The sequence below is a fragment of the Platalea leucorodia genome (genome assembly GCF_965183815.1).
Source record: "Platalea leucorodia genome assembly, chromosome: 7".
In the NCBI taxonomy this organism is placed as follows: Eukaryota; Metazoa; Chordata; class Aves; order Pelecaniformes; family Threskiornithidae; genus Platalea; species Platalea leucorodia.
In genome coordinates this window covers 3492732-3517504 of record NC_138829.1, presented here as the reverse complement: position 1 = coordinate 3517504, position 24773 = coordinate 3492732, and the positions used below count along the sequence as shown (strand labels likewise).

General features: G+C 42.0%; 1 protein-coding gene across 1 annotated transcript in view; it reads left to right on the top strand.

Annotated features, from left to right (window-relative positions):
* The window catches only part of NIN (ninein), a gene marked incomplete at its 3' end in the record, with an annotated part of 56929 nt that extends 34721 nt beyond the window's left edge, over window positions 1-22208 (top strand). The window contains exons 16-29 of the mRNA XM_082318671.1: window positions 158-2212; window positions 3420-3545; window positions 4185-4254; window positions 5225-5440; window positions 5830-5943; window positions 7037-7159; window positions 7688-7801; window positions 8530-8676; window positions 9779-9958; window positions 11160-11309; window positions 11848-11946; window positions 15552-15743; window positions 20877-20990; window positions 21999-22208. Coding sequence (XP_082174797.1) covers window positions 158-2212; window positions 3420-3545; window positions 4185-4254; window positions 5225-5440; window positions 5830-5943; window positions 7037-7159; window positions 7688-7801; window positions 8530-8676; window positions 9779-9958; window positions 11160-11309; window positions 11848-11946; window positions 15552-15743; window positions 20877-20990; window positions 21999-22208 — 3910 coding nt within the window. The remainder of the gene's footprint in view (window positions 1-157; window positions 2213-3419; window positions 3546-4184; window positions 4255-5224; window positions 5441-5829; window positions 5944-7036; window positions 7160-7687; window positions 7802-8529; window positions 8677-9778; window positions 9959-11159; window positions 11310-11847; window positions 11947-15551; window positions 15744-20876; window positions 20991-21998) is intronic.
* Window positions 22209-24773: the final 2565 nt, after the last annotated feature.

Below are 24773 nucleotides of genomic sequence, written 5' to 3'. Positions count from 1 at the left end.
TAACTTTGGCTCTCAGAAACACCCGTCAAATAGTACTTCATCTAAAACTCAGTGAAAAAGTAATTTTTCAGCTTGTTTTATTCAGCCTAAAAAGCCATTTGAATCTTTTTCTGAGTTAGCCCAGAGTTTAGTAATATCTTATGTTAACCATGTTTAGGAAAAAAATGGAAAGTGACTATAACAGAAGAGCATCTCATGCAGAAACGCAGTTTTCTGTCGAAACACAAACCCTTGTGAATAAATACGAAGAAATGATCCACAGTCTGGAAGGACGTTACCAGCGAGAGCTGCATGAGCTTGCCGACCAGCACAGAGAGGAGAAATCTCAGTGGGAGTTTGAAAAGGATGAGATCGCTCAGGAGGTTGCCGAAGCTCATGAGCAACTGAAGGCAAGTCTGGCAAATGAAAAGGCTGTTTCTTCTGCCCTGACCCAGGAGAAAGATCTCCTGGAGAAGACCTTCAAGGAAGAAGTGAACAAGCTTGTGTGCGAGAGGGAGCAGCTTCAGAAGGAGCTGCGAGACCTGAGGAACGCTGCTGAGAAGCAAGAGAAAAAGCTGAACGATAAAATAACGCAACTCCAAAATGCCCACGCAAAAGAGCTAAAGAACAAAGAAGAGCATATATCCATGGTGGAGGAAAATGGGAAGCTGGTTAGGCAAAAGCTGGAGAGGCTTGACAGTGAATATAAGCAAGAGAAAGAGCTCCTCAATTCCAAAATTCTTGCTTTGGAGAGTTTAAACAAAGATATTAGTGTAAGAGCAGAAACAGATAAGGACGAGATGAGTTTGGAAATCTCAAATCTTCAAGGGAAAATACAGAAATTGCAGTGGGAGACCCATAGTTTTTCTGCGCTACAAAATCATTATAGGCTCCTGGAAAATGAGTATGCGAAAGCAAAGAGCAAAATTGCTTCTTTCTCCGGTATGGCGCCTCTGGGAGATGATATGGATGTCCTCTTAAATCTGCAGAAAGTGCACGAGCAAGCCGTGAAGGAAAACGTCAGAATGGCTGCCGAGATCGTCAGGCTGCGGCACAGGCTGCAAGCTGCCGAGCGGGGCCCCGGGCCACCTCCCAGGCCCGGCGGCTCTGACTCTGGCTCCGAGCGATCTCCGCTGCCCGATGAAATCGATCCCATTTTTGAAGGGTCGCCCAGCGATTGTAAGGATGCGGAGAAGGGCACGGATTGCAATGTCCTTCCGCTTTTGGAGGCTGATACTACAGACCTGGAGGAAATGACTGAGATGGATTCAGATTTGGAGAAAGCATGGGGTAAAGGTCGAGCAGGCGGCCGTGCGCTCGCCGTGCAGATGGGTCAAGGAAGTAAAGCAGCACTGGAAGCTGCTGGCAATCAGGATTGTGACAAAAATCAAGAGCTGCTTCCTTGGGTGCCTCTGCTGCAAAATAAGAGAGATCTTGAGAGAGTTCCCAGACCAAAAATGCTACACGATGATGTTAAACAGCAGAAGGTTCATCTGCTAAATCACAGAGTAGCTCCCCAAAATAATGGGTTTGTTTCTGATGCTTTGAAGCTGCAGGTTGAGCTTGAGAAGGCTGAAGAACTGAGTGAAGCCTCTCTCCAGCTCGATCATGCTCCCGGGTCAACGAACGGTGACCTGAAAAGCGTAATAGCTCAGCTTTGGAAAAGGGTCAAGGAGTTAGAAGACAGATCAATGGCACAGGCTAAACTTCTGTCACTACAAGAAGAAATTCAGGTAGAAAATGAGGATCTGAAATCCGAAATGGTGAAGTTAGTTGAAAAAAATCAGGTGCTAGAAGACAACCTGCGTAAGCTGAGAAGCCTTCATTGCAAGCTAGAAGAAAGCAAACGGGAAAGTATTAAGCTCGGAGAGGAAAACACACAGCTCCTCCAAAAAGATGAAGAACTGGAAGATGTCCAAGAACAAGATGCGCAAGGAAGGAACGTAGATGTACCCAGTGGCAAGTTAAGACTGCGATGCCGGCTTGGGAAGCTGGAAGAACATGCATTTACAGGTCAGCAAGAGAAGCACAACCAAAGCGACAGCATGGGGAAAGAAACGTCGGCAGAAAAGAGGGAGCCGCAAGAGCCCAACAGAAAGCTGAAGGAGCAAGCTGCTGCTCTGGTTAACCCAAACGACACGCATTTCCACGACGAGAGAGAGGAGAGGAATACAGCGACGCACGGCTTACAGAGCACGTGCACTGAGCTGCAGCAAAAAGTTGATCTTCTGAGGTAACGTACGCTTGCAAAACTTTGTGGGAAACGTGCCGGCCCCGCAGTAATCAAACGTGCCGCTTAGAAACTAACCTAGCGTCCCGCTCCTCGCTTGGTAGCCACCGGCGTGCCTGCCGGGCGGTTGCTGCATTAACCACTGTAGCCTAACTTTGATTAGAAAACAGTGCCTTGGACCCTAACTACTAGCAAGCAGGCTGATTAATCACGGATAACGACGGTCAAAATAAACGCGTGTGACTTACTCCTCTCTGACCGTGACCTAACACGAAGGGTAAAACAGGAGCGACCTGCCAGCTCTTCTGTCTGCGGATGTAGTCGCCGTCGCAGTCTGTAGTTTACGGTACTTCAAAACCCCCCTGTATTTTCATGTCCAAAATACTATGGTAACACTTCCAGAATGCTTTTAGCTTTTACTAATATCACTTCTTCACTCGGTTTGCTCCCTTCTAGTGCTGAATGGGACTTGGAATGCTAAAAGTGCTTCTGTTTTTCTCAATATTTAAGTTAATCGAGAATTATGGTAACTTTTTCCCCACCATGAGCACTCAGTGTTAGGAATCCATCAGGTGGGCGATACGGTAAATACCATTATAACACAGAGAATATCATAGCTTTTAACTACTGCTTTTTAATTGCTGTATTTCAGCAAGTATTTTTTCTTTTTGGGGGCCATAAAGTGGCTACAAGTGGCTGAATTACTGTTCAGCTCCAGCTTCCCGCAGGAAATTGTTCTTTCGGGTATTGCACCATGGCTAAGCGATTCCTGCGCGGTCGCCTCGGGGCAGGAAAGGCGCTTTCCAGCCCCGCTGCTCCCAGCACACCGGACTCCGGGAACGGCTGGGGCAAGAGCTCGCTCTCCTGGCAATCTGCGTATTGTGGTGTTAAGCTGTTTAAAATTATGTTATTTGTAACTTCAGGCCTGAAAGGTGTAGTACAATATTAGTGTAAAACTCTTCCTAGGCATCTTAGTTTTTAACCAACTCTAGCTGTACAAAAACAGACACAAAAAGCCCCTTTTTTAGTGATCTGGGAAGCACTCTTGCTAAATGAAATGTAAAATCCATATACTGTTCATACGTAAAATAGGCAATTGTACTTTTGTTTTGAAATATTACAGGCAGCTTAGGCTTTTCCTAATTTTCCTCCCTGTGGGCCTAGATGATATACAGAAACACCTTTCACTTGTCTCGTGTCTCTGCCACAGATGTGAAGCCGAGAAGCTCAGAGAAGAAAATGCTATTCTAAAAAATGAAGTGACTTTATTAAATGAGGACGGTAGCGCTTCCAGCCTGAAACTGAGGGAGCTCAATGGATCCCGAGAAGAAATGTGGTAAGAACTCATGGGGCACGGACCCTGCGTATGCCTTCAGGCTCTCGCTGCGGGGCAGACGCGATGGCTGCATCCCTTCTCTCAAAGCTCCTTCGCGTGTTAGATATTCTACAAAATTTGAAATTGGGCTTATTTTGTGGTGCCGTTGGAAATCCAGCTGGTTGACAGTCTATTCCTCGTCCTTTTCACCTGCCCCAGCTTCTCCTGCCCGTTCCTAGAGCCAAAGCAGGGGCTTAACCGTAGGAGTTCAGCTGACCCAGTGACACACAAACACAGGACCTGCGTGGGAGCTGACCTGATGCAATTCTTCTTGCTTCAGCAAAGGCAGAGCTTGTTGGGCTGGCGTAGCCTCAGAAAAGGCAGGAGGAGGAACGGCGTGACAGGGCATTTCAGTGATTTGGTCTTTTGCAAGTAGATAACCATCCGCGATCCCGGCAGTATTCTTCCCTTCTAGCGAAGACCTACGTGGGGTACTTTGAGGAACTGAGCACTTGCCAAGCCTATGCAAAACAGTGATGCTAAGCAAGAAATAAATACCCAGAACTACCATTTCTGGAGATGTCAAAACCCAGCCCGTTCTTGTAGGCGTGTATATTAACAAGTGGCCCTAATGTTAATGAGCTTTCATTTTTTCCTTAGGCAAAAGATAGAGGCTGTGAGAAAGGAAAAAGTGGCTGTACAGAAGATGGTTGACAACCTGAAAAAGCAGGTATACGGACTGAACCCATAACCTTCTCTGTAAAAATCATCACTGTATAGAAGCTGTTCCTTAGCTGGTCCCAAAGGCCACAAAAATGACCATTATATACATTAAACTTTTCGATGACTGTTCTCGTTAACTCTTTGGGATTGATATGAGGCTCGTTTGATGTGATCAGAAGATAACTGCAACACTACTGTAACTATCTAGCTTACAGACTTGAGAGCGCTTTCCATAGTCAGCTTGGAAAGTCTATTTAATAGAAATATAACGTTAAAATCTTTCTTTTGTAGTCTTTGTGGGTAATGCTCTGCAGTAGCCCATGGGAAACAGAGGTTATGTGGCTCAGCCTCTACTTATTTCCCAGCTAGCTGGGTCTAGGAATGCTGCCAGCTGGGACCCTTCGCTCGGATCAATGAGCCTGCTACTTTTATCTGAAGGGTGGTTTGTTATGCTAGGCAAAGTAGAAGGTTTAAGTAGCTCTTACATTCATGTCCCTCTTAGTATTGGTTGGTAGAATTCTACTTGCTCAGAATAATCTACTAGCTCGCCAGCGTAACCCCCAAAATACACATCAGGATGGCAAAGGGAAGGAGGAACAGAGCGGTGTGCCGGATGGCTGATACCATACTGATATAATTGAGGCTAATTATGAAAAATTAACAGTTTGGGGGGTGACTGTCCATGCAACAGGCCATCAGGAAGATTCCTACTCCTAAATATGGTTCTACTTGATTCGGCGTACAATTTAGGGCACGGAGCAAGTTAAATAGCTATAGGGAACTAAAGCAAGCCGTGCTGCTGGGGTCATGGCTGTTACACAGAGTGCGGTTAACATCCGTGCCCCCTGGCTCGGAGTCACCACTGCATTGGAGTGACACTTGTCGGGTTTTGAATCATCGTAATGGAACAGAAATGTGTTAAAAATCTCATCCCCGGTGTAAAAGCAGCCATAACTGACACTGCTGTCCCGATTCAGGTAGCAGACCTGAAGACCAGGAACCAGCAGCTGGACTCTGAAAATACAGAACTTAGCCAGAGGAACTCCAAAAATCAAGCAGATGTGCAGGATCTTAATCAACAGCTGGCAAGGGTGCTCAAGCAAAAGGAAAGGGAAGCGGGAAAATGTACCCTGGAAGAATGGGAAAAGGAGAGACTGGTGCTGAAAGAGGAACTGGAAAACTCCAAAGTAAAGGTATGGGATTACGCCATCTCTAACGGTATGAAACGACTGAACTTTTGGGAACGCAGAGGTGCTATGGAACGAGCATCCCTTTCTCGAGCTGCGGGTGCTCTTTCAAAGCTGAACTTTCCTAAGTACTAGCTGCAAACGCGCATGCGTGCAGCAGTGGGGGTGGCAGGAAAGCATGGCAGCAGCCTAAAGCAGGGAGGTAGAAGTATGCAGGTTTGTCTTGAAAATGGAGCTTAGTGATGCTAAATATTTACCTGCGCTTTCCAGCATGTTCTGCTCCGTCCGGTGCCATCCCAGCTCTAACCCGTGTCACTGGCTGCAGCATCCTCTGGTTAACCTTTGTTACTCTGCGCGTCTCCGAAGTTGAAATCTATGCTTTTTGCTTTTTGCAGTCATCAAATATGGTGTCTTCCTTGGAGATGGAGCTGTCAAAAATGAAGGTTCAAGCTCATATATTGGAGCAGGAGAACCACATCCTCAAGCAGGAACTCGAGAAGACAAAACAGGTATGGCATCCTATTGAGTGCCGTCAGATAATGCTGGCTGCCTCTTAACACGCCCTGCTCTCTTGACCGGGTTGGAAATAATTAATTTCTTTAAAGTAAGGTCATAAGAGTAGGGGAATATAAATCCTCTTGAAACAGTCTCTGCGTACAACACCCAATTGTTCAAATAAGGTTGGTTTTGCTTAGCCTTGGCCAAAAGGTCTTCCAGAGTCGTGATTCTATAAAGATGGGCTTTGACAACGAAGACAAAGATTTAAAGCTCTAATCAAGGAACAGACAGGGCTTTTCCAGTCTGTGCGGATGGGGTAGGCGGGGAACGTTTTCCTGTGTAACTGGTGATACCCATATAGCTCCGTTTTAAGGACCGGTCTCTTCCAGCATGTCCTTCTGGAGAGAATTCCTATTGCTAAACCGATCTGGAGACTTCAACATCTCACAGTTTCTGAGGATAATTTCCTGGAGGGCTTGGTTATCGCCTGTGGAAGCATGGTTCAATTGGCTGTAAATATATGCTAATAAACACAGATAATGAAGGCTACAAATGAGTTAGCTCTCCTGATTAGGGCTCCACAAAGTAATTTTCTTTGCAGCGTAAAGCACTCATTTGATGCACCCAATGCTTAGGATTGATAATGGTCTTAGAAAGCAAAAGCAGATGAGGCCTATTCAGTAAAGAGTGGATTGTGGCTTGAGTGTAATTAAGGACAGAAGATTGAGTGAGCAAAGACAGAACAGCACGGGAAAAGGCAGAGCGTTAAGCTAAAGGCCTGTGTCAAATGGGGAAAGGATCAGAAGTCGGTATTTTTCCCACCATTCGCAGAAGAGGCAGAGAGAAGACCCAGCCCTAAAGCAAATCCAAGGGATCCCGGGGCAATCAGGAACCCTTAGCACTGCTGCTGCAGGAAGGATGCCCTGGATCGCACGAAGGGTACTCGTACGGTCATGCGTGCCGAACGGCAGTATGCTCCTCTTTCCTCTCTATCCAGAGTCGGGTGCGTGGCCCAGAGGAGAAGAGAAAGCTTTGTGTAACACTTGCATGCAAAATTCAGAAATGGCACAGAAATGCAACTGTGAGGGGGTTTGTTTTCCACAGCTGCCCAGATGTCCTGATCTCTCTGACCTTCAAAATGAAGTTTCGAGCTTAATTACTAAAAACGAAAAGCTGCAGAAAGAAAAAGAAGCCCTGAGTGAGGAATTAAACAGATGTATTGATAAGGTAAGACAGAGCTGCAAATCCACATGGCTACCTACATGCTGTAACAGGCTGTTAGAATGCTCATATCATTATTTGCATCACCCAAACCTGTAAAACTACCCTGGATCTCTTTTTTCCTTACCTTCAAGCCAGATAAAGGCTTAATTGGCACTGCCTTTTTTTTCCTAGCTTAAGAGAAAGCTTAAATTCTGGAGCGCGGCTTTACTGTAATTTGATTATGTAGAAAATTCCAAACATTGCAAGGAACAGAGGGCTGGATATAAATATTCAGCAGGACAAGGAGGACAGTGTTCTTGCGGTTTTATTGCAACTCTAACGTATTGTAACTCTGAACTCGAGCAGTGTAACCAATATGCACGCTATAAATAAAGATCCCCTTGTGTGGGGATTCGGGCTGGGAGCTGAGGGGTTTTTTGCTTTCTTCCCTTTTCCTTGCGTAGCTGTAACTCCCTCTAGCTTAACTCTAAGTCAAATGGAGTGAAAGAAAGTCCTGACTGCGTCAGGCTTACCGGTGTAATCTGATTTCAGGTAGCTAAAGTAAGCTGCTTGGAGAATGCAATTGGCAGCTTGAAGCAGGAACAGAAGTCCTGGGAACAGCAGAGTCAGACACTGAAAACGCAGCTCGCCGTTTCACAAGAAAAGGTATAATAGTGACTTTTTGTTCTAGCCCTAGATCAAAAGCATTTTTTTTTTTTTAATCTCTTGTAGTGCTTTTTTCATAAAAAACAGCCCTCTTCCAGTGTGCGCAAAGATGTCATGCACCTAAGAATGGCCGCTTTGATGGGCTCTCCAAGTGACGTCCTTAAAGGACAAGAGGAAACTTGTTAAATGCAGTGAGGGACTTTTTTCCCCCCTGAGAATAAGTTATGTTGTTCTGCATCTACAGCCAAGTTCCTTTTGCCAATTCATTCTGCCCAGCTATTCCGAAATTACTGCGGGGACTCTGCTGTTGCTCCCCGCTCTTCTGGCGGTGGCTGGTCTCTCGCCAGGCAGGGGAGGGGAACGATCGGCTACCTGCTTGGCTCGTTACGCTCGGGGGTTCTTGTTGGCCGTCGGCTGCCAGGAAGAATAAATAATTCAAGAGAAATCTTCTCTTCCCGGCATATCACAATAAATATTTGAGGGTGGAAGATGTGTCTCTGGATGCAGTGTTGTGGCTGTATTCAAAGTGGGTGGCTACTGATTTGGAACGGCAAGTCAGAAAATCATTTAGCGTTTTTTAAAGGGGGCTGTCAGCATTGTAACTTCTTCACGCCTTCCATCAGAGCTCCTAAACGGGTGTGATGTGTGGTGCGTACGCATCCTAGCAGCCCAAGGTTACAAGAAATCGTGGTCCAGCAGATGCCAAGCTGGGTTCCTGCTCGTTACAGGTTCAGAGTCTAGACGAAACGCTGCAAAATACCAACCTTCAAATGTCCCGACTCAAATCAGACCTACGGGTGACACAACAGGAGAAGGAAACTCTTAAACAAGAAGTGGTGTCGTTACACAAGCAACTGCAGAATGCCAATGAAAAGGTAACGGGCCTCAGGTGCCGCAGCCTTGCATGCCAGGGTTTGTGGCCACTAGCTGCTGCTCTGCTGTAGCCAACCCATTTCTTTTGGTTGGCTTGTCCATTAAAAGGACATAAATAGTGCTGCAGACGTGAGCAAGTGGACTCTGAGTTATGCATCTATTGATTTTTTTTAGATTTTTTTAAAACAAATGACATAAAGCTAATTTAAAAAGGAAAGCTGAAAGGAGGTGGCTACAAAAAAAGCCCTATTTTAATGATGTTTTCTGTATTTAGTAGTTTTCCATTTTAAAGTAGTTAACTCATCAGTCTTGTCTGATCATGTATAATGTGCAGATTTTAAACTTCTTTTTTAAAAAAAAACAACTTACTTTAAGTTTTGAACATTAGAACAGGCAATGATCAGGCCACCTCCTGAGTCTCCATGCTTCCCTGAAAGAAATCTTTTGGAAAAACCAAAACCAAAAAACCTGTGGACAACGTATGAATTTACACCTATCAAAACTATAAACGTATTAACAGTCACACCAGTAATTGAAGGGGGATCTAATTTTTAGTCAAACTTGGGTTTGAAAGGCGCAGTATTGTATCAGCCTCTCAACCGAGGAGGGACTGTGACTGGAGGAGGTTGTAGACAGCAGTCTTGGGATTGGTATTATGAATTCAGTTAGTAATTTGGCTTGTTTGCCATGTAATTAAGGAATATTTAATGTCCACGTGGAAAAGAGGCTGTTTCAGAATTGTACAACAGGAACTAAATTACAGCTATTACTGAATAATATCTAATACCGAGTTCTATTATTTGCTTGATGAGGCTGTGAAATGGAGCACAAATTGCTTTTTTGTGCTGTTGAACTCCGGGCGCTCGTATCGGCCGTTCCGGCGCGCAGCTATTATCTGTGGTTTTAGCAAAGGGAAGCACTTTGTGTGCTGTGATTAGCCCGCTGCGTTTCTTAGTGGAAAACTGTGTGTAGGCTGGGAGGAAGACGGGAATCCTGCGACTTTAGAGTCCGCAGTTAGTGAAAGCCTACTTAAAACCCACCTGAATAGAGAAAATGTCTGCTTCTTTGTTTAAGGCCTAACCCTGCAATTCTGTCTGTCTTAAGAATCGGGTTCTAGAACGGGCTGTGCCTTCCTCAGGGCTGCAGGACCAACAGAGGCAACTGTACTGGGATGAACTGGAGCAGCTGATGAAGCAGGAGCAGCAGCTGCTCAGGCAGGAGAATGAGAGGCTGCAGAGAGAAGTCCAGAGCAGCAAAACAGACGTGACTCACTCCAGGGAGAAGGTAACCTGAGCAAGCTGACGGATCAGAGGCGGTCCCCACGCGCTAGGCAAAACTTAAATTCTTCTTTTGGTCGACAGCCGCCTGACCATGAGCCAGCAGTGTGCCCAGGTGGCCAAGAGGGCCAATGGCATCCTGGCTTGTGTCAGGAACAGTGTGGCCAGCAGGAGCAGGGAGGTGATGGTGCCCCTGCGCTGGGCACTGGTGAGGCCGCCCCTCGAATGCTGTGCTCAGCGCTGGGCCCCGCACCCCAAGGCGGCCATGGAGGGGCTGGAGCGTGGCCAGAGCAGGGCAGCGAGGCTGGGGCAGGGGCTGGAGCACAAGGCTGGGGAGGGGCGGCTGGGGGAGCTGGGGGGGCTCAGCCTGGAGAAGAGGAGGCTGAGGGGAGCCCTCCTCGCTCTCTGCAACGGCCTGAAAGGAGGCTGGAGCCGGGGGGGTCGGTCTCTGCTCCCCAGGAACAAGCGATGGGACGAGAGGGAACGGCCTCAAGCTGCGCCAGGGCAGGGTTGGGTTGGGTATTGGGAAAAACTTCTTCCCCCAAAGGGCTGTCAGGGCCTGGCCCAGGCTGCCCAGGGCAGGGGCTGAGTCCCCATCCCTGGGGGGATTTAAAGAACGGATAGACGTGGTCTCGAGGACATGGTATAGTGATGGACTTGGCAGTGCTGGGTTAACGGCTGGACTCGATCTTAAGGGTCTTTTCCAACCTTGATGATTCTGTGATTCTATGATTTGCAGTGGGTAATACAGGAGAGGAATGTTGCTTGTTAGTTTTGAATAGAAACATTTGCAGAAAGAATGCGTAATGGAATAGTTCTCCTTTATATCTGCACTGAGTATGCAAACACTCTTATGATGTTTCAAACAGCTCTTTTTTTAAAAGAAAATCCTGGTCACTCTTGTCTAAGATTCTGGACTGACTTTCAGTTAACGCCCTTCAATTTTTTTCTGTCCTAAAAACTTCTTAATATTCCGAGCATTCTTCATGTCCACGTTCTTGGCTCACAGTACTGGGCAGATTATGGGGAAGAGGAAGGGAAAGACCTTGTGTTGCTCAAAGTGCAAATGTCAAAAATACACCCGAATCTGCTGAGTCCAAAATCGATCGGTACTCGGTATTTTAGATTAAGTAGATGCAATTTGATTTTTTTTTTTTTGAATGGTCTGGAATGTTTTTCCACATTTTGTTCATTTCTGGTCTCTTTAGATCAGACAGCTGGAAGCTACTATCCTTTCCCTAAAGCACCAAAAGCATCAAAGCCAGTCAGGTATCGTCAAAGCCATAGAACAAGAGAAATTAAGCTTGAAGAGAGAGTGCGAACAGCTTCAGAAGGAGTTGTCATCTGCAAACAGGAAGGTTAGTCTTAGATGGTAAATACGTTACTCCACGCAGTGCTTTCCATCTCCGAGCTAACGGGGTAAGCTGTAATTTTCTTCTTTTACTCTGAGCTTTGCGTTCTTTGTCTCTCGTGGATCCCTGTCCCAAGGAGCTGACTGCCTTCTGCGCTTCAGCAGAGCGTGTGGGGTGGCGGTCTGTGCCAATGTGCCGCAGGACTTCTCGTCAGCACGAGCAGTTCCGTGGTAGAACGTGGGAACCGTAACCAAAACGCAGCTTTCTCAAGTGCACCGCAATCCACAGCGCTTGCGTGCTAGCATTACCACTTTTAGATTAAAAATCAGTTACCCTGCCTGTTCTTTGAAACTTGTGTCGGAGATGCTGTGTAATGTTGTCTTAGATGTCACTTTTAGCAAAGCATTACACTTGTCCAAATACTTACGTCTTTTAATCTTGAATTGTCCTGATGTGCAGTGACTCATGACTTGCATGTTAAAAAAAAAAAAAAAATAAAATAAGAAACGACTACCTTTCTAAGGAAACTTCTTGTCTTTAATAGATCAGTCAGATGAATTCTCTTGAACGTGAACTGGAAACCGGCTCAGAAAATGAAGGGCTAAGAAAAAAGCAAGTGAAACTGGATGATCAGTTAATGGAGGTACTTTTCAATCGGCGTTGACTGTGCTGAATAGTGTGGGGCTTTATCACTATCTCACTGAATCTATGAATTTATTTTAAAACAATTTCTGGATGTGTAGGAACAGAGGAAGCTAATCAAAACTAGAAGCATTGGTCTCCTCCAATGCCTAATCTCATCTTTCATGGTCAAGATGTTAGTGTAACAAACGTGCTTCTCCAAAGCATGTTGTGGTTTAACGTAATTCACGTAAGGCTTCAGACAGAAAATCAAATAGTGAAGAAATTTGTTTCTGTGCTTGAGGCAAGGCTAACACTTTCCTCTTCTTTCCTAAAACACGTAACCCCAAGTTTCCTAACTAATATTTGTGTAATGCTGCTCTTAATGTAGAAACCTGTTCTTATTTACTATGGGAATAATTTGCTGAAGTTAAGCCTTGCTATCTTATTTAGATCGTGATAGAATAACAATTTACACAATCTGCTGTTAATCTAAAGGCATGAGTGAAAACCTCGATTGAGGTTCTTCCAAAGCCTGCTGTAAACATGGGTGTTTGTTCAATACTGCTGGAGACGGGTCGTGCTGGATGTTCTGAAAACTGCATAGTTCTTAGGTGTTCTGGGTTACAGGAACGGGCACGCTTAACTACGTTAAGTTAGCGTATCCCTTAAGGTCAGGCTAGACCTCCGAGTTGTCTCTCAACAGTCTTGCCTAAACTTGATGTCCTGAATTTGAGTTTAAAACATAATATAAAAAAAAAAAACACCACAATTTTGACTTATTCCATAAATAAAAACATCTTCTAGATGAGGCTTTTACAACACTGTTTATTAAAAGACTTCATGTTTTTCATCGAGAGCAAATGGGAAACATGTTATGCTGAATATATGATGTAATTAGCTATAAAATTGTAAACACTTGATTAGCAAAGATGAGATTTTGACAAGTTACTGAAAAGACTGTATGCCCTGCGCTTTTATTTATATAGTCTTAATTAAGCTTTGGGAAAATTCCAAACCCTTTAGTATAAACACCGAGCACGGAATTGCGTTTGCTCCTAAAAATTTGTATTTGAAACGCGCAGGGCTTTTGATACTCCGATAACATTTTCCCAGCAGGTGTGTAACATTCAGTCAGCACTTTATGACTTCTAACTTTCTTTTTTGTGCCTGTTCTCCTTTTGTTCATGGCTAACCTGTCTAGAGCTCAGTGGTTGGAACTAGCAGAGAAGGGTGCAGTTCTCTTTCTGAAATAGTGTGCGAAGGTAGAGCAATCATTTTCAATGTACTACCACAGCATGGAGAAAACATTTCTTTCTTTCATGGATTTTTTGTTGTTGTTGTTGTTGTTCCATGCATCTTTTAAGTCAAGAAGCCACTATTCATTTTAATGTAAAATTTTCACTTTGACAGCTGCATTAACTTCTTTGTGGTTAGTGTATTGTGCAGTTTGATTCTGTAGGCCGAGAAGTTGCATACTTCTAAGGCATTGCCATGAAAATGGAGAGAAATAATCAATTGCATTCAAAAGAATTAAACTGATCCTAAAAAAATGAAAAGTGGCTCAACCCCTTCCTTCTAACCCATTGACTGTGAGGCTTGAAGATGTTTTCATATTCACCTCTGATATCTGCATGCTTTTTCAAATGTTTCCTTAATACTAACTGATATGTGATCACACTCCGTGTCATCCCTAATAGCTTAGCAAGTTCGTTTTTGTTCCGCTCCCTTCTGCAGATGAATACGGCAGGACTATATTGTTTTCATTAGCCACGCAGCTGGTATTTATTTGTAAGATGCTGTTAATGTTAATTGACCGTTTCTTCAGCTCGTTCACTAGATACTTGTGTGCTTCACAACGTTACAGGAAACCCTAAACAAATTCTATCAAAAGCTCATTATTTCGACTGTTTATATTGCCAGTAAAAGAATAGCTCTTTTACAGACAAGTTGATTCAAGAGAACCTCCTGATAATTTAAAAAATTACAAATAGTTTTATTTTAAAATACTTAAGAACCTATTTTCTGTTTACCTGGGCCAGCAGAGAGTACGGATGCTAACACAGCCAGAAAAGCTGCACCACTATGAAAAAACTCAATCACCGAAACACGATTACAAATTGAGGCCTTAATTCTACCACTTTTGAAAGGAAAATTAAAGCCACTAACATAATTTTATATGCCTTTTCCTAAGGGAACAGAGTAATGGTTTTGAGATAACAGGTGAGAATTTTATGCTGTGGTCAACTGAACTTGATGGGAAGAAAGTATTCATCTTTTGTGAATTCAAACTGCAAATCAGCTTGTCTGAAACATCAGGGGTTTTTACTGTACAGTCCTGGTCTTTTTTTTTAGTGTTATAAACTATTACAACTGTGAGCTAGTCTTACCTGGATTTTACTTTAGTCTAGAAAAATGCTAAATAGTCACATGAAACAACCTTCGCTCTTAATATTGTCCAAAAGTTCATCTAACGCTGGGCCAGCTTAACTTGGGCTCTCGTGGCTGCAGTGCTACCGTAGTAAGGTCATGCCAGAAATGCCCCTCTTCTAGCCACCTTCATCCAGTAACTGTCACAGCATTGCTTGGGAGCAGCACTTAACTAAATGACGTGGGGAAGCTAAACCGTTTGGGACAAGTCTGTTTGGAGGTGCTCTTTTTGCTGTAGCAAGGACTGTTAGGAATGTGATCCTTTTGTCCCACGAGGCACCTAGTTTTACCAACTGAAAGGCTTCTCTGGTAGTATAACTACACAAAGGACAACCAGTATGCACGAACTCGTTGTTGGTATATACTACCTTTACATTACGTAGATTTCCTGATGCATTTGGTAACCTTTTTTTAATGAAAGCAAGACTTCAATTTGGAATTAAACGACTTCAGATTATACATGCATCCATATCTCAAGGGCCCCTCTGAGTATACTTCTGCTTTTGCAGCACAGACACTCGGGAGGTCTCCAGACTTGCTATCGAACTCTGCTCGTGGCATGTCTCAAAATGCAAATTATAAAATGTGTTAAAATTCCTACAGTTAGGAGTGAACATAAGCAAGGATATAGGGGATTCTAAATACTGAATTCTGAATGTAATATAGCAGCTGGCATCAAATTACTTAGGTCATCATACATTGCATTGAAAATTTGTTTTGCTTTTGAGAAAGTTATCTTCCCCTCCTAGATTAAAGAGTAGAAATAATCAGCGCTGGTGGGCAACTTCTTCAGCCTGCCTCGTGCTAGTGCTTTTATTTGTAAGTGGAGACTGTTTTTAGAAGAGCTGCTGAGATCGAGGTTAAAATTAAAAAGGACTATTAAGTTAAAACTCACCACAGGGCCATTTCACTTTGGCAGGATTTCATCAGAAATTCAGTGAATTGATAATTCAGGTCTGAAATTATGAATCAAAGCTCAGATTCCTTTAGACTTCAGAACGGCACATAAAGATGCCTCTTTTTTCACTGGAAAGAGAAAAGCTGTCTACTTAGCTTCTGTTATTGAGTTCAGGCTTGTTTCTCTTGTGTACAAGGAATTGTTCAAGACTAACCTGGTGTCTAGTGCATCGCTAGAAGACGTGTTGTGGGAAGAGCGGCGCTGCTTTCTCCTGATGGCTTCTTTCATTTCCTCTTCAGATGCTCCACTCCAGCGCCAGCGTGATGCTTAGCCAACCACCGCACTCCCGGGAGCTCCAGCAGCAAGGCTGTGCTGTGGTGCCCAAGGAACAGTTCCTGCAGCTCCAACACCAGCTCCTACAAGCAGAGAGGAGGAGTCAACGTCTTCAGGAAGAACTTGAAAGTAGACCCTCTGAAACAAATATGCAACAGGTAACGCTCTCATTACTCTGCAGGTTACAACTTTAAAAGGATATCTGGTTAGTTTTCTTGTTTTCTCAATTCTGATGAGATCCGTTCTCTGTTTATGCCAGTTCAAAAATTAAAATTAAAATTCATTCTATCAAAGATACGTACAAAACAAACCTCTCTTATTTAGCATATTTAGCTTGAGCCATAGCTTAATTCTGAAGTCCGCTTAATCTTCTTGAAATAAACACTCCCAACCACATTCAACTAGCTTTTCTCCTTCTGATCAATGTGCAGCAAGTGTTTATAGGTTTGGTTTTGTTTTCTTTAATATGCATGTCTGGAACCATTGATATAAAAAAAATACTCCACCACATATTGCGCAAGCACATACCCATCACACATAAAATACTGGTTTGGGCTGTTGCTGTCACGTGGAGTTCTGTCAGCTGTAGTAGAGCAGAATAAAACAAATGAATCCTTTTTATAAGGTCAGCCTATCTTCGTTATTTGGCCACATGACAAGACGTTGTTTGGAGAACACTGTAACTGTTATACAGAAACTTCCACGCTGGCATTTCTGAGGAAAAACAACTTAATTCCAAGGAAGAGTACAGCCACTGCGCCTATTGGGCAGAGTCACTTTTCGTGTTGTTTTGGTTTTTTAGTATGTAAGACTGAATTATAGACAATAGGTAGAATAGTTTGCATCTCCCATATAAAAATTAAGCTTGGGGACTAGGCTTGCCAAATGACTCCCTTCAAAAAGTAACCAAATCTCTAAAGCTTTGGCTCAGGCCATAGGTCTTAATACGACAACTTTATCTTACGGGAAAAGATAAAGCTCTAAATAACTTAGATAAAATACTAACACTTTTTTTTTCCTGCTAACAGATTAATAAAACTTTACATTTTAAACTCAGATTGCAGTTATGCTTTTAAAAAAATAATAATAAGACCAAGACTTTGAAGCTCAAAAATCTCTGAACATGTTAATAGGGTATTCTGGAAAAAAGGTATTATGGAGAGAGAGTACATGCAGTAACAGTTTCTAAAGTTTCCAAACCTTGGAATAAGAATTCTTTTTTAAGAAAGGCAAAATATCAAAAAGTTCACCCAAAAAAAGGACTTAACAGCAAATAATATAGGATAAGTAAAAATAAATCAATTGTAAGGTTCTCGCCCTTTCGGCTGAGTCCTGACAGAAGTGCATTACCACAGGCTAATGTACTTGCTCACTCACAGTAGAAAGTAGAGCGTGCAGATTAATTTTGAAATCGATAAAAGCCATATTACAGCAGTGGCATCTGCAAATGAATGTGCTGCGTATTGCATTAGGAGCGATGACTTTGTAATTTTGCCTTTGAAAGCCTGAGAAACAATTTGCAAAGTAGTCACATCCTGGACCGTGTAGTTCTACAGATAAATCACTTCTACGTTTCCTGTAAAAGCTTTTATTCTGGAAGGCTTCATGAATTTAAAAATACTTTCAAGAGGCTTTGCAAATATTTTCTGTCAATGCACTAATGCACTTAATCCTTTTAATTTTTTTCTATTGATTTTTTTTTCTGAAAGTAAGTGGATATTCTGGTTTATAACATCCCCTACAGCTTTTTTCATGGGCTTTACTAGATAACTTTCTAAACTCATTATTAAACCCATGCGTTCTACAACTATAAACAAGGCCAAATTTGTTTTAGTTTGTCTCAACTTCGACATTTCTGTAAGCACATCTTGCTTTAATTCTCACTGTTGATTTTTCTTCATCATCCTGAATTCTAGGGTTAACATTTAGTTGAGCTTATGTCCATTTTAATGTCCCCTTTAGCATCTTGAAAAATTGCATCCTAATCCCTCTTCATCATCTTTTCACCAGTGAGTACAACGTCAGGTTATCCATGCTTTCTGTGTAAATTTAATCACCTAGTTTTGCTGCTGCTGCTTCGCACTTTGCAGCTTTCTTAGATCCCGAGTCCTTCTGTGTAATAAGGTACCCAAAGTTATCCCCCTCCTTTTTGGAATTATTTTATGTTCATCATGCTTCGCAATTCTCGTTGCTGTTTGATCATTGCTACGGTGGTCTGCCTTCTCATTCATTTTACAGTCAGTCTTGAGCTGTTGCCCTCCAGAGGCTACAGTCCTATGTTCAAATTTCACTAAATTAAAACTCCCGAGCCTTTATTACTGTTTTTAACCTGTCTGGACTCTTCTGAATTCCAAATGACTGTTTTTGCTGTGTCTAGTGCTGTGATTCTCACCTGCTGCACAGCAGCAATTGCTGCATTTGTTCTCGTATTCCTTGCTCAGTAACTAGATTTGGGAGCCTGTTAATGACCCAGTCTTTTCCTAAGTTCTCTTAGAACCTCTGCTAACCAATATTTTTGTTCAGAGTACTTAGAGTTGCTCAACTTCCCCTTTCTTCAGCTCTCTATTTCAAAATGCAAATAGCCTCTGACCAACAGCTTGTTTACCTGTCTCAGGAAAAGACTTACAGCTAGGTTTAAAATAGAAATGCAAATAAGTGTTCAAAGGAGGTCAGTTGGACTACATTTTTCACAAATGATATTTGGCGAATATGAAATTATATATATATATATATATATATATAATGGCAGATAATTTCCTCTAAGAAACTTAACTGCTTTGCTAATTGCAGTTAATCACGGCCACTGATCTTTTTAAATCCCCCCAAAATGTGGATGAAGAGTCCTTACATCTAGCAAATGCATCCTGAATATCTCCTCAATTGCATCCGTGTAGTGCTAATACTAGTATTTAGAGAAATACAATGTGTGATACTCTGCATGTTTTCTTTTGGGTGTGTTTTTGTTTGTCCTGCTTGCTTGCTTTGCTTGTATTGGTGGTTTGCTTTAACTAAATATACGTACATATTTAAAAGAAAATCTGGATATCAGGGTGAAGTATCCCACTTGCCTTCTTTCTCTAGGCCTTGCTACCGGAGCAGCGAGCAGTGCATGCAGATTCCTACCGGAGGATCGGGCACCTCTGACAGCTTGGCTGCTTACGATCTCATTCCTTACCATGATAAACACACACAAACACACGAACTGGCATAAGCTGAGAAACTTGAGGATCAAATTATTTTGTGCTTTTTCTAAAAAAAAAAAAAAAAAAAAAAGTCTCCACAGTGTTATTTCCTATTTATTTGTCTAGAAGCTATTTTGTGAAAGTTTATAAGCTGTCTTTTGTTTTTAATTTGTTACAAACACTTTTTATTTATGTTATTTAAAATGTGGAGTTGTTCAGTGTGGAAAGAGACTATTTTTCTCAAATGGTACTAATTTTATATGAGATTTGAACAAAATCTGGGGTATTTATACTGCATTTTTGTATAAGATGTATAAACTTTTTAACAGGGAAAGATGACATTTTTTGATGTAAATGAAAAATAAAATTTTTTTTAAACATAATGTCTCTTGTCTTAATAGTATCAATAGCTTCAGCTTTATGAACAAGAATTAACAAGTTTTAGACAAAATATTTGTCTTTTGATACTGAGGATTGTCATATCAGAACTTCTGGGAAAGTTTTGTATGAGGGGATGTACTTAAGTACAGATACTCAGCTTCTCTTTAGCTGAGGTACCTGCACATTTAAGAAAGGAATTTGCATTGTACATGGGCATATTCTGCTGCTGTGGCCACAAAGTAAAAAGGCAGTGCCAGAAAAGGGAAAATCATTAACACCCTTGTTTCTTGGATAACATTCCTTAGTGGTTTGTCTTTTGTCTGAAATTACTAGATTAAACTAGATTTTTACTACTTTAAGAGGTCAGAAAAACACCTCTTTGAGGCCTATGATTTTTCTAGTTGTGAGCCATAAACCATTTCAGCTGTTTGCTTTCAAAGATCTTTTTGCTCCTATCTTTCTAATGACCTTAAAGCTAATGCTTGAGCTGGCTTCTCCCATTACCCATGAGGTCATATGAAGTTAGAACATTCTCAAATCCGCTTTAAGCCAAAAAACAGGGATCGCAGGTATTGAGACCACTATAATTCTTGGTTTCCGCTTAACTACTCATTCAAGGCTCTTGCAACCACTATGAAGTGTAATAGTCAGCTGTGTTTTTGAATTCCAATCCAATTACAAAAGATAGCTCAAGATAACTTGGCTAGAAAATCCCCTGCAAGTACTTTTTTAATCAGGAAAAATATCCAGTCCAGTGACACTGTAAAACTGCTTTCTATATGACTCTAATGTAACTTCAATTTTTTTTTTTTTTCCACAAGCTAAGTGATCGTATAGCCCCATACATAGATTTAAGGAGTTTCTGGTGTTACAACAAATAAAATGCTGACTGGACTTCAATCAGTCCCCTAAAGGGGATCTTTCCACAGTGGTTTAGATGAGCAGCTACCTACCCGAAACACTCCTCCCTCCGTTTTTCATTTATCCTCCCCCACACGTGTGAAGGTACTGGGGGTTTGAAGGTATTTTGTTTTGGGGAGAAGGTTAGTGCTTTCTCAAAGTCAAGCAAAATTTCACTCAGCTGTTGGTGTGATGGGCACTCTCATGGCACTGAGTTACTACGCTTTCAGCTAGGCTGTCATCTCACTGAAAAATAGAGCAAAAGCGTTTTAGAGTTACTATTTGGAAACACTCGTTGTCAACAACTAATCTCAAAAACAAGAAAATGTAAAAAAGTTTGGGATAATAGAATCCTACTTTTTTAGGATATTGCCCAATTTCAAGGGGCCTTTGGTGTGGGAGAGACACTGTCAAACTACCCTGCCCTTATGACTTCACCTTCATTTTTTTCTAAAATCATTAAGATTTTGATTGGTATTTTGTTTCCCACATTCAAGAGAAATACAGCAGCACTTTAAGAACAAGAAAAGGAAACTATCCAGATTTGACTATCACAGACAAGACAGAACTTAAAATTTTATATCTATTTTTCTTCGATCTGGTAATCTCAAGTGTAACTTTAAACTTGGAAAACCAGTTCAATGGTGTCCTTTAAGTGTTGCCCTAACATTTTGCTTCCATGAATGGTTTATTAATTTAGTCGACTCTTTAAAATAGACTCAAAGGTGGAGTGCCAGCTATTTTCTTAAGCATAAACTGGAAAAAAGGAGATTGGTGAATGTGATCTGATTTTTGTTAACTGATTCTCACATAAATGTTGCTTTCCAGGGGGGTCACGAGCAGCTTCTAAAAATGATGGAAGAACGTATGATGGATGTTGAACAGAAACTAAGGCTTGTGAAGAGGCTTCTCCAAGATAAAGTAAATCAGCTGAAAGAACAAGTAAGCATTCTTACTCTCTCCCTAAAATTATACCCATTTCTTCAGTAAACAACTAAGTAGGCAAAAGCTGCCAAGCCATTCTTGCTTAGAATAAAGTTAGCGGTGCTTTCCTTTTTCTCTTAATGCTTCTGAGCTAAAGTACAGCATGTTTGCCCCAAAATTCCAAAAACTCCAAAGTGGGGAGTGAATCCACCACTCATTAATTTCCTAAACGCTATGCTTGTTTGGTATGCTGGTGCACTTAAAGTCAGGAAACAAACATCAAATTCTGGCCAAGTGTCCTAACTGGAAAAGTTGCTTAGAAAAGGAGGAAAAAAGAATTTCCTGGAGGGTACAGGATTACTGTACAATTATTCATTTCTCGATGCCCCCTGCCCCACGCACCCTTCGCTTGACGTGCTTTTGGGGTGTTTGTCCTTGCCCTGATCTGCCGCCTTCAGAAGTCCCCAGTAGCATAGGAAAAAGTGGCTTTTGAACACTTGGCCAGGCGTGACGTGATAACAGCATCTGTTTTCTCCTGAGGTACAGTCTCCTCTGTCACGTTAAGGAAAGGGGGGGGTCTCCTGCCAAAGGGCTGTACCCAAAAGCGTGCAGACAAATGCTAGGCTGCTCTCCCCAGGTTTGTAGGAGGAGCTGGTGGTCCAGACCTCGGAGGAGGTATCTCTGTGGGGTCACTGGGCTTGTGGATCCTCTAGTGAACTAGACTTATCCTTAGAGGACAAACGCTATAAAGCAGTACTCCTCCGACAAGATGAATCTGAAGCCCTCTGTCATCTGCCTGATCTCCTCACAAAGTCTTTCCAGTCTCAAAATATTCATAGCATCTATAAAGACTCCACAAACATATAGGTTTTTAACAAAGGAAAATAAGATGAATGAGTGGGTTGTCTTCCTTCGATATTTGAGTTGCAATAAACACATCCACCTACGTTCCCAGCACTGTGCTTGCTTTTAGTTTTTTATTTTGCTTTTAATTTGCTGAGTAATTATGTTCTATTCACAATTCAGCTTTCCAAGAACACTAAAGCAGATGCAATGGTCAAGGACCTCTATGTTGAGAATGCACAACTGCTGAAGGCTTTGGAGATGACAGAACAGCGGCAGAAAACTGCTGAAAGGAAAAACTACTTACTAGAAGAAAAAATTGCCAACCTCAATAGAATAGTAAAGAACCTGGCATCCCCGTCATTTAATTCAGCATCCGAGATAAGGTCATAGCAAAGCCATTAAGTCTGCCACAGTCCCGTGCACTTTACTGAAATGTTAATATTTCAGCTTTTCACTGCGTTGCCTTTTTGTATTGATGAATTTTAGTTAACACGTGCCTCCAAGGAGAGGACAGAGCTAAATCCCAAACCGGACACTGCCAAAAGAGAACTTTTGTTTATTCCCAAACTGGTTTTCTGCTAAGTTTTGCCTAAAAAAGACTTTTTTTTTTTTTTTTAGGTTAACTTATTTTGATACTTTGGTTTTAATTTAAAATATAAATTCTGAATTTACTGTACTGAATCATTTATTCCTGCCTAGCTTGAAGCCAAGGTCTAATGCAAACTTACGTTACTGAATTCAAAACTTTAAAATACTTCTGGCTTTCTAGGATACTTAATGGTCCAAACCTAGTCATACCGGTAGGTCAGTCTTCAACACCATCAGTATCATTGCTGCTGAAAGTGAGACTTTCCTGATACGGTCTGTGTCCTGCAAACTGAGTCTGGTTTCTGTAAGGCAACATGCTCCGCCTTACGCACTAGGCTTCTGGGTTATTCTCCGTAGCTGTTTCTCTGCAGAGCTCAGAAAAAAAGTTTTCTTAAAAATATGTAAATAGACTACTGCGTCCAACTAAGCATAACAGTATTTCATCTGAAGAAATTTCCCAGCTGGCAAATAAAGACTACTACTTTGTTTTTTTTTTTTTTTTAAGCTCTGCTGCCAGGCAACTTAAATTGTAGAGGCCTTAATTTTTTTGTATGTGGAAATAAGTTATACTAAACAAAGGAAGAGTCACTAAACAGAAGTGAAGATGTGAGTTTTGTTTATATAATTTTTAAATTCAGTGAAGCAGTGGAGTATGTTTATTAAACAACTGGCAGAAGAATGAAGAGGGGGACTTGAATGATTTCTTCAGTGAAATCCTGTCACTAGGCCTCACAAAAATGGACCGTTAATGCAGTGTTCGTTTTGACCTGAGGGATAATTGGGAAAGGCCTGTCTTTTGTAGTAGATCCTAGTACGGAATCTAAGTTTGTAATTAATTGTGAAGAAACGTATTCAATGTGAATATGAAGAACTCAGGGAATAACAGCCTAAATTAGCTTCCTTCAACATTGTCAGTGTGGATATTAATGTCAATAGATGAAGATAAACGCATTAGGAAAAGCAGGATAAACCAAACTGTATTTGGATGAGTATTGCCTTAGTACTCCTAGACCAGCATGCAGAAGTGCTGAAGGTCGAAGAGCAGCAAGGTTTGTAACGACAGGTAATACCTTCTCCTGTTTGGTCAGTCGATGAGGCTGGGGAAATGCAAGGTTTTGGGGAACATCTTCAAGACTGAGACGGGTCCGACACAGAAGCAGCTGAGTAAGAGCTTGCACGCTCAAATGCTTGTCTATAACCTATTACTGCAAATAGTCTAAATGCCCTGCAAATGCCTTGCCTCCAGCAGACCAGTAAGACACATTTAAACAACGTCAATAAAACTGGTGAAAGGGGCCATACTGGTGATACTTGAAACTGGACCTCTTTAAATATGCCTGAACTGAGAATGCAGAGGAAGAGGGCGAGGTGGTTTGTCTCTGAGACCGCTAGCAAGGTGACGGTTCTGACAGCGCTTGTAATGAGCCAAAAGTCCCCCAGAAACTGGGATAACGCTGCCTGCAAACTGTGGGGTAACCTATGGAAAATGACTTCCACTTGGTACCGATTAGCTGGTGGCTGTAGGGGATGCTATCTATGTCCACGTGCTTACTTTACCAATTTTGGAGGGTTGAGGGACTGAACTAGACACACAGGCTATGAGTTCCTCTTCTCCTCCTCCTCCAGTGCTTTAGGCAGGCAGTATAGTGGAAATGGACCTATAATCATGTCAGGAGAACATGCTGGGGTATCACAAAGTCCTTATAAATTATCTCACTGCTATGCTATTCTAAATGCCTGTACTGCGTATTCTCTAAGTAATCTCAAATCCAGGGATTTACATATCCCATTTTTCAGAGGCTGCAAAATTTTTTTCACAAATTTGAAATGTGTCGAATTGACAAATTGCATTGATATAGATCAGAGCTTTGAAAAATTTGAAGTAGTGAGATCTTGTTTCTTTTAATATTAATCAAGAAGTGGTATCAGTTATAATAAATGTCTGTGCGTGAGTACCAGGGCTGCGTGTTAGCAATATGGTCATTGAGCACACCCTAAAACCGTGCCTATGCTACGGAAATGAGAAAAGCCTCAAAATCCTCCCAGGAAACAATGTAAATGAGGTTCAGATGATCAGAACTGTGTTCGGAAAAATATCTTTAGCTAGCACGTTTTAACACTACTTCATATCTTGACCTAGGTTTACTTCTAATGCTCAGTACGCGACCAAAGTCTGAACGCTGAACAGAGGGAATGAGTACTTCACTTAAACGATTGTGGAATTCATTTCACATTACTCAATTTTAAAGGCTAGACTACTTAAGTAATTTTTTTAATCTCCTGATAGTCACCAGGTTTTTATAAACCAAACATAGGGACATTTTGAGAGCACAGTACCAAAAAGGGAGCCCAGACGCTGGAATAGAA